The sequence below is a fragment of the Schistocerca serialis genome, unplaced genomic scaffold (genome assembly GCF_023864345.2).
Source record: "Schistocerca serialis cubense isolate TAMUIC-IGC-003099 unplaced genomic scaffold, iqSchSeri2.2 HiC_scaffold_1407, whole genome shotgun sequence".
NCBI lineage: Eukaryota > Metazoa > Arthropoda > Insecta > Orthoptera > Acrididae > Schistocerca > Schistocerca serialis.
The window spans coordinates 814,566-828,535 of NW_026047633.1; the positions used below are offsets into that span (position 1 = coordinate 814,566).

Here is a 13,970-nt window from a genome sequence, read left to right on the forward strand (position 1 = left end):
TTGTACCATTCTCCTGCGTGAACGATTTCTTGAACGAAGAATTTTTAACTTTTTTTTTGTCCCGAATAACACGAGGACACGCTCACTTTTCGTGTCAGGTTCCACATCATTGTTTCCACAAATTATGAAAACTTCGGAAGTATCTGTAACCATCAATACTTTCTCTAGTAAATGCAGCAACATCAGTTATTATGTCAGTTTTCTCCGCATGTCTGTTACGTAATACGTGGCACATTTTAAGACACAATACGAATCAAAATATCGAAAGCTAAACGCAGTAAAAAAACTTTGTAAATCACGAGTTTCTGTAACCATGTCCTTCACTACTGTCTCTTAGTGTTAGCTCTTCACTCCATTCTGAAATAAATGATCCCTGTGTTTTCTATAACTTTAATGAATACTTCCATGGATAAAAGTGAGATAAACTCCAATAAACCATAGTGAGTACGACAGACATTTGAGTATACACTGATTTATACCTGAGTATCACGTGCCCTGGCTCGTCCTTTTCTTCCACCTCGTAGTGCTCCACCTGTTTGCTGGCGAATTGCAAGTCCTGTACCCGTCCGGTTAATTTCGTGCGCAGCATGTCTTTCACACGTTCCATGTCCTTAATCCAACCGTGGAGTTGCTGATCACTTGCGTGGATACCCTGAGACACACAGAAAATAATTCAAATTACTTTCGTAACATCCACAAGCAGCAGCCTGTCTTAGTATACAGTTACATGTAGCACTATTACATGACACTGAAATTACTGCCAGCGCATGAGTGTAGTACATTCAGTTTTATGCAGGCATAAAAACATTAATGCACAGCAGATGCCTAGTGGGGTTTTATTAAATAAAGACATTTCTCAAACTGTGACATCAGATAAGAGAGGTGCAGATATTTCTTGGTAGTTGACATTACAGACGTCTGAATGTATGAATGTATACTCCCGTGACGATGTATCCAACTGAAATGTTCTGGAGCTGCCAGCAGCGTCGAGTTCCTACGTGTAAAGCCACATGGCGTGGCTGGAACTCTGAGGAGATTCTATTCTAACTTTTGAACGATTTTGGAAAATAGAATGGCCAGACTGTTGACAAATCCGTCAAAATCCTACTCGTTACCAACGCTGTGAGAAACCTGAACACATGTTATGACCTTCTACAAACGCAACGATAGACATCAGCCGCTCCATATCTGAAACATTATCTGAGTTAATTGTGCACACACGAAATGTCAGTTTGACTCAAAATTTTGCCTGGCTGTTCGCTTTTGCCGAAAATTTGCGTTTGTTGCTCGTCATCTAACACAATGTCGTCTGTATCTGAACACGTCTCGAATATTGCAGATTTGAAGGAATGTATTGACTGTCCGAGTGTTAAGATCATTTTTTCTGGACCATTTTCGGGTACGAAGTTCACGTTTATGTCGCATATTAAAGTCTATGCTCCTTTGGCATTGTACAAATTGTAGGCTTCTAAGTCAATGCAATAAAGATATGGCCATGTAATTACACATTTTCATACTTGAAAAATCACTCACAAAAATCTATAAGGTGCTCCCTGTTGATTTAGAATCATGACATTTTGGAAGAAGCCAGATTGCACAGTGCAAATAAAGGAAAAAATCTTAAAATCCATAATTGGTAACTATATAACTCTAGAAACTACTTTTCGTATTATTTTTTATCAGTCTGTCTATTTGTCTGTCCATCTGTTGGGAATCTTTTTCTCTGGATCAGTTCTGGCTATCATGTTCAAATTATCTCACATACAAAGGTATACGGACCATTGGCGGCGTAAAAGTTGTAAGCTTATAACTGACTCCAGTCAACAGATATGGCTGTTTATGTCTCGTGTTTTATAATCGAAAACTCACTCATCGAAACCTATAGGGTGCCCTCCATTGACTTGGAATCATGAGATTTGGAAACAAGTAAGTTTTCCGGTGGAAGTAAAGCAAAATATCTGAAACTTGTTAACTTGTGATTATATCACATAAAAATGTCTTTTTCGATTTGGACATACATTGTATTCATCACCTGTTGAAAGAATAACATACGAACATTACTGCATCCAAAAATAAATTGTATGTTGTATTCGTGATTTAGTACGAAAACAGAAATGTGTTATTAAATCTTCTCTCCCTACATACATAAACTGAAGTCCTCTGCTTGCTTGTTCTTGTTTGTTTGGGCTGGGCTGAGGAAATAACGTAGAATTTTTGAACCTATCTTGGTATTCCTGGGACCAGTATCTTGCCAGTAAAGTTACAAAGTGTCGATAACAGGTAAAAATTATTGGGAATCTCGATTCCCAGGATGGGGAGTTTGTACAGAACCCTTAGTGCGTGAGTCCCTCTCGCACTTTCCCATTCTGTTTTCCTTTCTTCTATCTACCCTAGCATCACCCAGTATGTTGTTCTGGAAGGTGAGTGCTCACCACAGACATGGGTGCTGTCGGGAGTGTCTGAGGGAAGTTTGACAGAACTGCTCTTGTTCTCTGTATTGAGATAGGGAACCAATACTCGAAAGTGCATATTTATTGTGTTAAGGACATACACAGCATACACCACCTAACAACAATGAAGCTCATAGCAATTCTTCAAAGCAACGACTGTCAGTCTGAATGAATGCATGTATTGCAATGAGGCCTGCAGTTCTTCACACTCTGGCAAAGATCTCGGGTGTCCGTTGTGCACTCGAACAGTAGCAGCTGATAAACAGTGCAGACACCTGACCACCAAACGGACCTACTGTGCACAACTAGTCTCATAGCACTCAAGCATCGCAGTGGCGCATTAACCTGTGCCGCAAGCATACCACTGACCCTGCTGTCAGCTGTCCATTGCATCAGATAGCTTGTGTCGTGTTCATGGTGAGGTGTGTTGCTGTGTACAGTGCACAATGAGTAATCAAAGATGAAATGTGCAAGCACTGGGACGAACGGATTTTGAGCCCTATGTCTGCTTGTGTCAATCCAATATCGTTCATAGCGCTGTACTGTCCAACTTCATACAGTTTGTATTGTTTGTGGATGAGGTCTCATTCATCCGTGATGTTGTTTTCAAAAGCCAAACAGGCAGATCTAGAATGAGGACAACACCCACGGCACCCATATCGGAGGCCAACAGCAAAGATTCTCAGTCAAGGTATTTTAGGGCATTATCCAAGATCATTCCACTTTGATGTTAAAGTTTGCAAGCACCTGAAGAATACTCACTCTCATTGTAGGACTGGAAAGGGGGGGTCCTCTCTGATGGCCATTGCGATCGCTGGGTCTTACAACCCTCGACATCATTCTCTGCGGTTATGCCAAGATGTAGGTGTACAAAACACCTGTAGATACAGCTGAAGACCTGCTTGCCAGGGTCCAAGCTGCCTGTCTCCTGGTACAACATTGTTGCTCACGGGCGAGGCCTCCACGACGAGTGCGGCTGCTTCATGTTTAAAGATGATTAAAGATGTAGCTGTTGTCACACGCATCGACTCAGTCTGTGTTTCGACAAGTTTCTACACAGTTGTCACTTCTGCCCAGCTGCTCAGAACAATGAAGTGTGACATGTCTTGGAAGACAGTAGCGTGATTGACTCGATTCCACTATCACAGTAGCCGCTACGATACAGGAATGACCTATGAGGATATGCTGACATCACTCCGAAACTGTGATCACAGAGAGAGCGTCATGCAGTCAAAGGTCGTGAGATGGTGGTATGAATGTGGGAAATTTTCAAGAACACTGCCATCCTGAATTTGGAATCATTCAACTGTATGTCAGTCAGACACCTTAGGCAAGTGTACGGTGGTGGAGAGAAAAACGGATTTACTTGTGTTGCAGATATGTGCAAATATTATTTTCTTAATAAAATTTTTGTACTTATTTAGCTACTCCGAGATCATTTTTTACAGTTCTTTTGTCAGCTATGTTTATTTACCAGGTGACATCTACACTCTTTTTGGAGAACTGTTGAGATGATTTCCCAAGTTTCTGCAATGTGTCACACGAAACGTAACCGATCAGCAGCTACTTGCAGCCAGCATATTCCATTTCGCGCATTTCTGTCACAGCACAATCCCACTCGTTTAACATGTGGAAGTTCTTCTTCTTACGAGAAATAAACCCGTTTGTGCTGCCTTGCGTCCACGCTTGGTAAGTAATGAGAGTAGTAGCAAGTTGAGAGAGGCGTGTTCAAATGTGTACCAATACGCTGGGCACTGTCGCAATGCGCTATGTGTAAGTAATGTTAGTGGGGAGAGAAGAAGCGTGATGGATTGCGATTTGAATTGCTGATCAGCGCACGCTGCGTGGCTGAAGGGGTTTGTAAACAGCCCTGCGGAGGGCGATCCGAGTCTTGCTCTCTCTCCGACTGCCAGCCAGCCCTGATATCGGAGTCAAGCGCTCGTGCGGTATCCGTGACGACCATGGTGACTGCAGTCATGGCCACGCACGTTGGATAACAATGACGACGCCGCACTGTTGTCACTGTTTACCGACGACGGTGTGATGTCATTCATCATGGTCGCCTTGGCTGAGGATGAAAGCAAGTATACATATTTTCTATACTGTTTTTGTTTATACACTACTGGCCATTAAAATTGCTACACCACGAAGATGACGTGCTACAGATGTGAAATTTAACCGACAGGAAGAAGATGCTGTGATATGCAAATGATTAGCTTTTCAGAGCATTCACACAATGTTGGCGCCGGTGGCGACACCTACAACGTGCTGACATGAGGAAAGTTTTCAACCGATTTCTAATGCACAAAGAGCAGTTGACCGGCATTGCCTGGTGAAACGTTGTTATGATGCCTCGTGTAAGGAGGAGAAATGCGTACCATCACGTCTCCGACTTTGATAAAGGTCAGATTGTAGCCTATCGCGATTGCGGTTTATCGTATCGCGACATTGCTGCTCGCTTTGGTCGAGATCCAATTACTGTTAGCAGACTAGAAACGGTGGCTTCAGGAAGGTACTACGGAACGCCGTGCTGGATCCCAACGGCCTAATATGACTAGCAGTCGAGATGACAGGCATCTTATCCGCATGGCTGTAATGGATCGTGCAGCCATGTCCAGATGGGGACGTTTGCAAGACAACAATCATCTGTACGAACAGTTCGACGACGCTTGCAGCAGCATGGACTATCAGCTTGGAGACTGTGGCTGCGGTTACCCTTGACGCTGCATCACAGACAGGAGCGCCTGCTATGCTGTAGTCAACGACGAACCTGGGTGCACGAATGGCAAAACGTCATTTTTTCGGATGAATCCAGGTTCTGTTTACGGCATCATGATGGTCGCATCCATGTTTGGCGACGTCGCGGTGAACGCACATTGGAAGCGCGTATTCGTCATCGCCATACTGGCGTATCACCCGGCGTGATGGTATGGGGTGCCATTGGTTACACGTCTCGATCACCTCTTGTTCGCAATGACGGCACTTTGAATAGTGGACGTTACATTGCAGATGTCTTACGACCCGTGGCTCTACCTTCATTCGATCCCTGCGAAATCCTACATTTCAGCAGGACAATTCCTGACCGCATGTTGCAGGTCCTGTACGGGCCTTTCTGGATACAGAAAATGTTCGACTGCTGCCCTGGCCAGCACATTCTCCAGATCTCTCACCAATTGAAAACGTCTGGTCAATGGTGGCCAAGCAACCGTCTCGTCACAATACGCCAGTCACTACTCTTGATGAACTGTGGTATCGTGTTGAGGCTGCATGGGCAGCTGTACCTGTACACGCCATCAAAGCTCTGTTTGACTCAATGCCCAGAACGTATGAAGGCCGTTATTACGGCCAGAGGTGGTTGTTCTGGGTACTGATTTCTCAGGATCTACGCACCGAAATTCCATGAAAATGTAATCACTGTCAGTTCTAGAATAATATATTTGTCCAATGAATACCCGTTTATCATCTGCATTTCTTCTTGGTGTAGCAATTTTAATGGCTAGTAGTGCAAGTGATTCTTATGGGTTCTACTTCTTCCTTTTCAGGTGTGAGCAGGCGTTACTCGCTGTGTGATCTGAGCCCAGCAGCTGATAATGATGATGACGATGATGATGATCTCTGGGGAACGACTTAGATTGTTCAGAGGCAGATATCGCTTATTCTACAGTATTAAATTTTTTGTTTGTTATTTTTGAGATGCTCTAGTTTGTAGATGTTCTCAATGCGAATATCGGTGTTTTGACACGACCACCAGCTACTAGTTCTTTTGCACCTATGTTTTCGTATGGGTTTGTCCATATTCTTTCAGACACATTCCCCTACTGACGTCATACACCTCCTCTAGTACCCATGCTGGATATGCCCTTAATGACAAACATGCCCACTGATGATGAGTTGCCGGAAGTGTATTCCAGTAATGAACATAACAACAATTTCACTTGTAAGTACTCAGAATTTATTATTATTATTATACGAATACGGATTTTTATTTCTCCTTCCTTAGATACTTATCAACTGCGTCTCTTTCTCCTTCTTGTGTGCAGAGTTATTAGGAGTTCGACGTGTCGTTGAGGGGAAGAGCATTGACCAAGTTAGGGGGAGAGCTGTCGTGACGTCATGGGGTGAGTCGATACCAGAGCGGTCATACTGAGTCACTTTTCTGAGGTGCAGGAAAGGGGGTCGTGTAAGACACTCAGCTGTATACCCTGCCTTGATTTATGTTCATAAGATTTTGATCAACTTATTGTCAGGTCCAGTTACATCTATCTTCAAAAGTATATACTGCTAACAAAAAGCATGCCCTAATGCCCAGAATCATGACGAGAGGAATTTAAATTGATTTCCATGGTTGCTTCTCGCTAGCGATAGAAATTACCCTAAAAATACAGGGCATACAGATACACAACAAACACCAGATATCCACTGACGATCTAATTTCTCGTATATGGCCGGATGTTGGAAAGCCATAAGGAGAAGACGAACATTAACACACTGTGTGGCCCATCGACAAAGAAGTCAAGCGTGAATTAGGTGGTCCCCTCTTCTTGTTCATATTAGCTGAGAAACATCCAAAAAGTGTAGGCCTGCTGCTAATCTCTGAAGGCGATAAGCAACACAACGTTTGGATCAAATGCATGTCCCACCTACGTTCCTCTGAAATGAAAACAGAAAAGGTGCAAGACATTTTTGCTGTGGATGTCTCGTATACCAAGAGCATGTATCTTGAAAGACCTGATTGACTGCTAGAGCCAGGAAACAATATGTGTGGAAATGCTTATCAAGGATAAACGGTTCTAGAAGTTTAAGAATGTCTCTCACCAACACTTCTGTCCCTTCGTTGTTTACGTCGATTTAGAGCGCCTCCTAGCTCCAGTGGTACAGTGTGAACGTGGTGCCTCTGCCTCCCGTATCACTGTCACAAAATGATGCATACGATATGTGGCTACCCATCAAGTTCTGTGCACGTATAACTCTAAAATTAAAATCTTATGTCAAGGGAATAGTACGAGATGGTTGCTCACTGAGCTTGAAAATCTTGTACGGGATGTTTATAACATTTATAGTGAAAACGTCCTCATGACCAACGTGAAGGAGAATGATGCACTGTACAAGCAGGCAGCTGATCGTTATATCTGGGGACTGTGACTGGACAGGGGTGAGGAAGCTCCCTGTAGAGACTGTTGCCACGTAACGGGGAAGTCCCAGAGTGCAGCTGACAACTCATGTAACTTTAAGTACCAACTGCCACAGCACACAGCCATCTTTTCCACAATTTAAGTGAGGATGATGCCCACTTTATAGTTCACCACTTTGACGAGTCTGGGTAGTAGGATGATAAGATCAGTGTCATTGCTGACACCGTTGACAGATACATGCCGCTTCACAGAGGATCACACCACTTCCTGGATTCACAACGCTTCATGCTCACGTCTCTTTAGAAATTTGCTGAACCAACGCGTCCTGAAGATATTCTTAGCAAATGGAGCCACATATCTCGATGATGTAGAGTTTCAAGAGGTTCAACTTGTGATGGAGAAGGGGTCTTTCCATAGGAATATCTGGATTCTCTAGTAAACTAAGAGGCATTTCCATAATGAATGGAAAGAACGGGCAGTTGGTGAATGAATGGCAGGACGGCATCTCTGATTTATCAGAAAACGTAAAATGATGAACACCAATGCACATCTGACCGACAACATCGAGAAGTTCTGTAGCATAGGGATGAGATTTCGTGGGATGCCATGTTAAGAAAGACACAAGCCAGCATCGAATTCTTGACCAACGTTGACATGCTTGTCTTCCTGGAACATGCGATTCACGAGTTACTTTGCCAACGTGTGCGCAGGTATGCCAAGGCAAATAACCTGCAAATGATCGAGGGGGAGTACAGGTTGTCTGACGATTTCAGTATCATCCTTTACCTGGATGTAAACTGTCTCTACAGGCAAACCATGCAACAAAGTCTACCATTTGCAGGGTTCTGATGGATGTCCAAAGGGGAAATCACCAGACTGAGGAAAGAGATCAAATATGTGGCTGCTGATGCTGTTGAGGGATATGTCCTAGAGGTAGAGCTGGACTATCCCACAAGTCTGCATGACAAACACGGTGATTTGCACAGCCTGAAAGACTTTCACGTTCAGAGACTTCAACAGGTGCCTCCTCTAGGGCATTGGCGCTGCACCACAAATGCTTATCAGGAGACCTTTCGATTGAGGTTATATACTGAGGTATATACTGCAATTCCAGCTGGAAGCAGGGGTGTCCTACCACGATCACAAGTGGTTCATCGGGGGGCATAGGTGTGGAAATCTGCTGCACCCAGACTATTTACTGATGTGTCTGGGTGGGTTTATTTGTTAGTAAAAAGGTAAAAGAGTGTTCCACTTGACTGGGTGTGTGTGGAATAGTTTGATGAACTGTTTGTCACAGTTCTGACTGCATGTTTGAGATTATGAATGTTTCATTGCACACTGCGTGCGTCCATGTGTGTGTGTGTGTGTGTGTGTGTGTGTGTGTGTGTGTGTGTGTGTGTGTGTGTGTGTGTGAGTGAGAGAGAGAGAGAGAGAGAGAGAGAGAGACAGAGTATATATTTCGTGTGGAACATGTACAATATGCATCCGTGTAAAGAAAGTATTTTATATGTTTATGGTTCGTGTGTGTGTGAGTGCGTGCGTGTGTGTGTGTGTGTGTGTGTGTGTGTATGTGTGTGTGTGTGTGTGTATTGTTTTTGAGCTGCCATTGCTTTTGCTGTTCTAAGTATGTACACACTGAAAACTTCTCTCTCTCTGTCTGAGTTACTAATAAGTGTTTAATAGACGTTGGAAATGAAAAAATTACCTTATTCACAAAAGAATGTGTATATTGTAATGAATCAAATACGAAATAACAAAACTGTTACGTATATAACAAATACGAGAAAAAATGGAAATTAAAAAGCTTTCAGTTGTTTTCACAGTACAGTTGTTCTTCTTTTTCATATTTTTTGAATGAAATACCTCCTTTATCAGTTTTATATCGATGGCAGGAGCCAGAGAAAAAAGAAATCCTTTTCGAATACAATATTTTTTAAATTTACATACATACATACATGGCCGACCGGTTCTAGACGGGATCGCGATTTATCGCCTCCAATTCGTATTTGCGTAAGTGGAGCTTTGCGGATGTGCGCCAGGAATACTGCACGCGTATACGTGTGTGTGTGTGTGTGTGCGTGGGACGTGTGTCACGTCCTCGCTGTGACAGCTTGCGGTTAGCGGTCAGCGGGCAGCTAACATCCCGTTTGCGGTCTGAGCCGCTTCGCGCTTCCGACAGCCCAGCTGTGGGCGTCACAGCAACACAGGGCGAGGGAGGCCAGCGAGCGACATGGGCCGAGTCCACACAGTAGGGGGCCCTGCGTACGGACCGACCCAAACTCACTGTAGTGGTGACACGTGGCTGCAGTCGACTCTTACCCGTACGTCGATAAGCAGTACAGAAAACGAGAAATAAAATGCAGAATTTTCCTCGTTGTGCAGGAGCAGTGAATTGGAAGGTCGTGCACACTTTTGAATCGGCACCTTCCAATACGTTGAATCCGTCGTCCTTGCCATGGCGCCACTGCGCTTTCTGCCATCTAGACCTAATCTATGCCGGCCGGTGTGGCCGAGCGGTTCTAAACGCTTCAGCCTGGAACCGCGCGACTGCTACGGTCGCAGGTTCGAATCCTGCCTCTGGCATGGATGTGTGTGATGTCCTTACGTCAGTTAGGTTTAAGTAGTTCTAAGTTCTAGGGGACTGATGACCTGATAAGTCCCATAGTGCTCAGAGCCAGTTGAACTATTCTGACCATACATACATACATACATACATATTTGTACACAGTATTATGTGAGAGCCCAGTTACCAGGGGCACAGGGTCAAAATCGTGAGCTGCCTCTTTACCTGGGCCACAGCACGCCCTGCCGTACTACTCTGCAGGGCTGTAGTGAAGAACCACGAGAGGAATTATCTCGAATACGAATACCTCAAGACTGCTGCAGCTGTCTGAAGACTCAAGTTTCATTCAGAAAGCAAAGTGTGTCTTTAAATCGAAACTATCTGTACAACATTGGTTTCACGGAATAACTTTTCGCAATTACACTTTTCCTAAGCAGGTGCAGTGTATGATCAACGAAACGTATCTGCACCGCAAATGTAATAAAGAAGTCGTCCTTTAAAAATTCTCGCAAGCTGTGAGGTACTAACTGTACAAAATATTGGATACGTATCAGGTAAATTGCCTTTGCTCCAGTGAAATGCATGGATGATGGTAACGAAAACAAGATGTAATGACAGGACATGATACGATGTCGGCAGAAACCATTCTTAAATACGGAACCCGCAACTATCAATCTTTGAAATTACCATCCAGCAAACATCCGTAATATTTATAGAAAAAAGATTTAATCTACTCAGAACCTTTTCAGTTCACTAAAACAGGTATCGCGTTATTCTCTTCTCAAAGGATCCAAAATGAGGCTCACAAGATACTTTAGGGACTGGCACGTTGCTACATACGCCACAAAAAGTTACAAAAAGACACAGATCATACTGCGTCCTTTTGCTTTCCATGTATACTACTGTCAGAATCCAAACATAATGCACAGTGGCCATTCTATGTGTTAAGGTTGGGTTGTTTGGGGAAGGAGACCAGACAACGAGATCATCGGATTAGGGAAGGCTGGGGAAGGAAGTCGGCCGTGCCCTAAATCAGAATGGCCGGACACGGGATTGAACAGTCGTCCTCCCGAATGCGAGTCCAGTGTATGTGTTAAGACCACATACCTTTTATTCTCGGTAGTGGGAAAATCACTGGTGGTAGTGTTCACAAATCATAGACAGAGAATTCAGACTCGATAATGGTTCGAGTTAGGCCACGAAACACGTGCAGAAAGGCTAACGACTGAGATGAATGCTCTCAGAAAGCAGCATCCGGTTTCAGGTTAGTCTGACAGAGATTTTCATTGGCCTTGGCATATTCATAAAATGTTCTGGTTGCGACTGTAGTATCGCAGTACCTTTAACAAAGCCACTCGCAGACGCAACACGCGCTAACTGGTGGACCCCATCTGCAGGTTTTCGTTATTGACGCGCGTCCTCTGTGGCTGCGGCGGCTGGGGCATTGCCGTGTCACACGGACAGTGCTGGCTGGCAGCGGTGAGCACAGGGGGCCACCAATGGCGTCGAGCCACAAGTGTCAGCTGCGCTATCGTCTGGCCATGGAGTCCTGGGAAATGGTCACGTGAATGTTAAGGTGGGAAGACGTTGAACAGTTGTGTCGAAATGTATGAATTATGTGGTATGTATACAGGTTCATTACGAGATTTGAAGTTGACGAACCTCCATGTTGAGAGAAGTAATTTTATAGGCCTTCCATATGGAGTAGAGATTCTTAGGAAGAGAAGATGCTGATGGAAACTTTAAATGCCACACTGAGACTCTAGACCACTCCCCACTAAATATGAAGCTAACATGCTTCAGCTTGTAAAGCAGGACTGGATGCAAAGTTATCTGAATCTGTTAAAGAAGTAGCTAGCAAATACGAGAAGATACAGACGATTTTCTTCGATGTCTAACCATTCCGAGCTTAGCCTCCCTGTATCATAGCCCCAAAAGGCTCACAGAAGTAGAGGTTGGTTCAGAATTCTTCCAGATGGTTAGTATTAGAACTGTAGAGCCAAAGATAGCTACAGGGTGAAAAAGGTATACTGGGAAACACTCTCCAAGAACTGACCACGTGGTGTGTGTCATTTTCTCACCCCCTGTACGTATAATACAGTTTATAAGAGGAGGAAAAAACTCCACTTACCATACTTTCGAATGCGAGGGGAACCAACAGCTGTGGGGCGTGCGTCGCACCGAGTGAGAGCAGCTGCGCCAAGTCCCGCCAGTAGCTGGAGAGTCGTTCCCGGAAAACAGCCGCCTGGGCCTGCAGTTCTGCACAAGACGGGAGACGACGGACTGGTGAACAAGCCAGTGGATCAGACTTCTGTAGAAGCACAGCTTTCACTTTCTGCCCCCGCAAAGTGTAAGCAGGTAGCATTTACCTTTTGAAACTAGATCAATATACAATGTCAGTAATCGTATGAGTTACAGCATGGACACCTTGACCGGACGTTAGAAAGCTCATATTCCAGCGACAAATTTAAAGAGCACATCAAGCAAAGAGAGAGTACCACCACCTAAGGTAGATCCAGTAATAAAAATTAACCTAAGGGTAGAAGTATCAAAATATCTGAAGAAGTGGAAATATACAACTATTTAAAAAATCACCCACACGGCTTGCCCAACAATAAGACAGATTTAAGAAATACGAGATCTTGAGATAAATTCCAGTCAGTTTTATGTGCAAATAATAGAAAGTAACACTTATGAGGATGTATAGTTTGGCTATTTGACTTTGACTTACTGACAAGCATAGGACGTAAGATTAGCACAGGATCGTGTCTATGCTGGTTTTATAATATGAGTAGTCTTTACGACGTTTCCCGTGAGTTGTATGATATGTATGGAAATGAGGAAGAATTATGTCCACTCATACACGTTTTTATAATTAGGGTGTATTTATTTTAACATAAGTAATATATTTGAATAATTCAGTAAAAAAATGAATAAGGTGTTTTGCAAGTGTAGCCGAAAAAGCCATTCTCGGCCTAAACGTTCTAAGGGCCATGGAAATGTATGACTACATTTGTACTGGTACAGTGCCTTACATATTAACAGTAAATTTTGCAATTACATGGTGATACACATAATGTTCTGTAATTTGTGACAAGTATCTCATCACATGTTTTTATCTCATTTTTGTACTCCTTTTTATTTTTGCAGTGGATCAATTCATGTACGAAAGTTGTTGTGAAGGCGATTTATGCCTTTGTGATGTTAATATGGTACAAAGAATACATATGTAAAATGTAATATATATATATATATATATATATATATATATATAATTATTACTGCCATGGTTTCATGAGCAGCCAAGCTACTGTAAGTCTTTGACGATGAATACCATACGTACTATTACGCCCTATCCTAATAAAGAAATGTCTTATCTTATTTCTTTACATCAAATGATTGTATCGTAAACAGAATGGCAAATTCCGTTAACGAATGTAAACACGATGTTAAGATACTCTGATATACGAGTAAAACGTTTACTGTGGCATGTACAATCACTGCTACGAACAAAGAAGAAACGACTTGTGAATATGTTCCCCACCAACCGCCTAAGTTGTCGTATAAACAACATGAACAGTAATTTGAGGGGATTCATGTTAGTGAAGTTAACATCAGTAACAATTAATTTACCTTATGCCATAACTATGATCCTTCGCTCATCTAAAGTTGATGTGCACTCGGAATTAGGAGGCTCAACTCACAGAGATAACAGTGAGATATACACACGTCAGGAGATTTGTAAATTTTGACACCTCCAGTGGCCCAATGTAAGTGATGTGCTGTTTTTAGCATTTGTTGTAATATAACTGCCTCATGTATGGG

At 43.2% G+C, this 13,970-nt stretch overlaps 1 protein-coding gene across 1 annotated transcript in view; it reads right to left on the reverse strand.

Annotated features, from left to right (window-relative positions):
- LOC126442786 (uncharacterized) overlaps positions 1-12,510 on the reverse strand; it is a 34,898-nt gene extending 22,388 nt beyond the window's left edge. Inside the window, exons 1-2 of the mRNA XM_050090821.1 lie at positions 12,277-12,510; positions 480-652 (exon numbers count right to left, since the gene is read on the reverse strand). Of these exons, the coding sequence (XP_049946778.1) occupies positions 480-652; positions 12,277-12,510 (407 nt within the window). The remainder of the gene's footprint in view (positions 1-479; positions 653-12,276) is intronic.
- Positions 12,511-13,970: the final 1,460 nt, after the last annotated feature.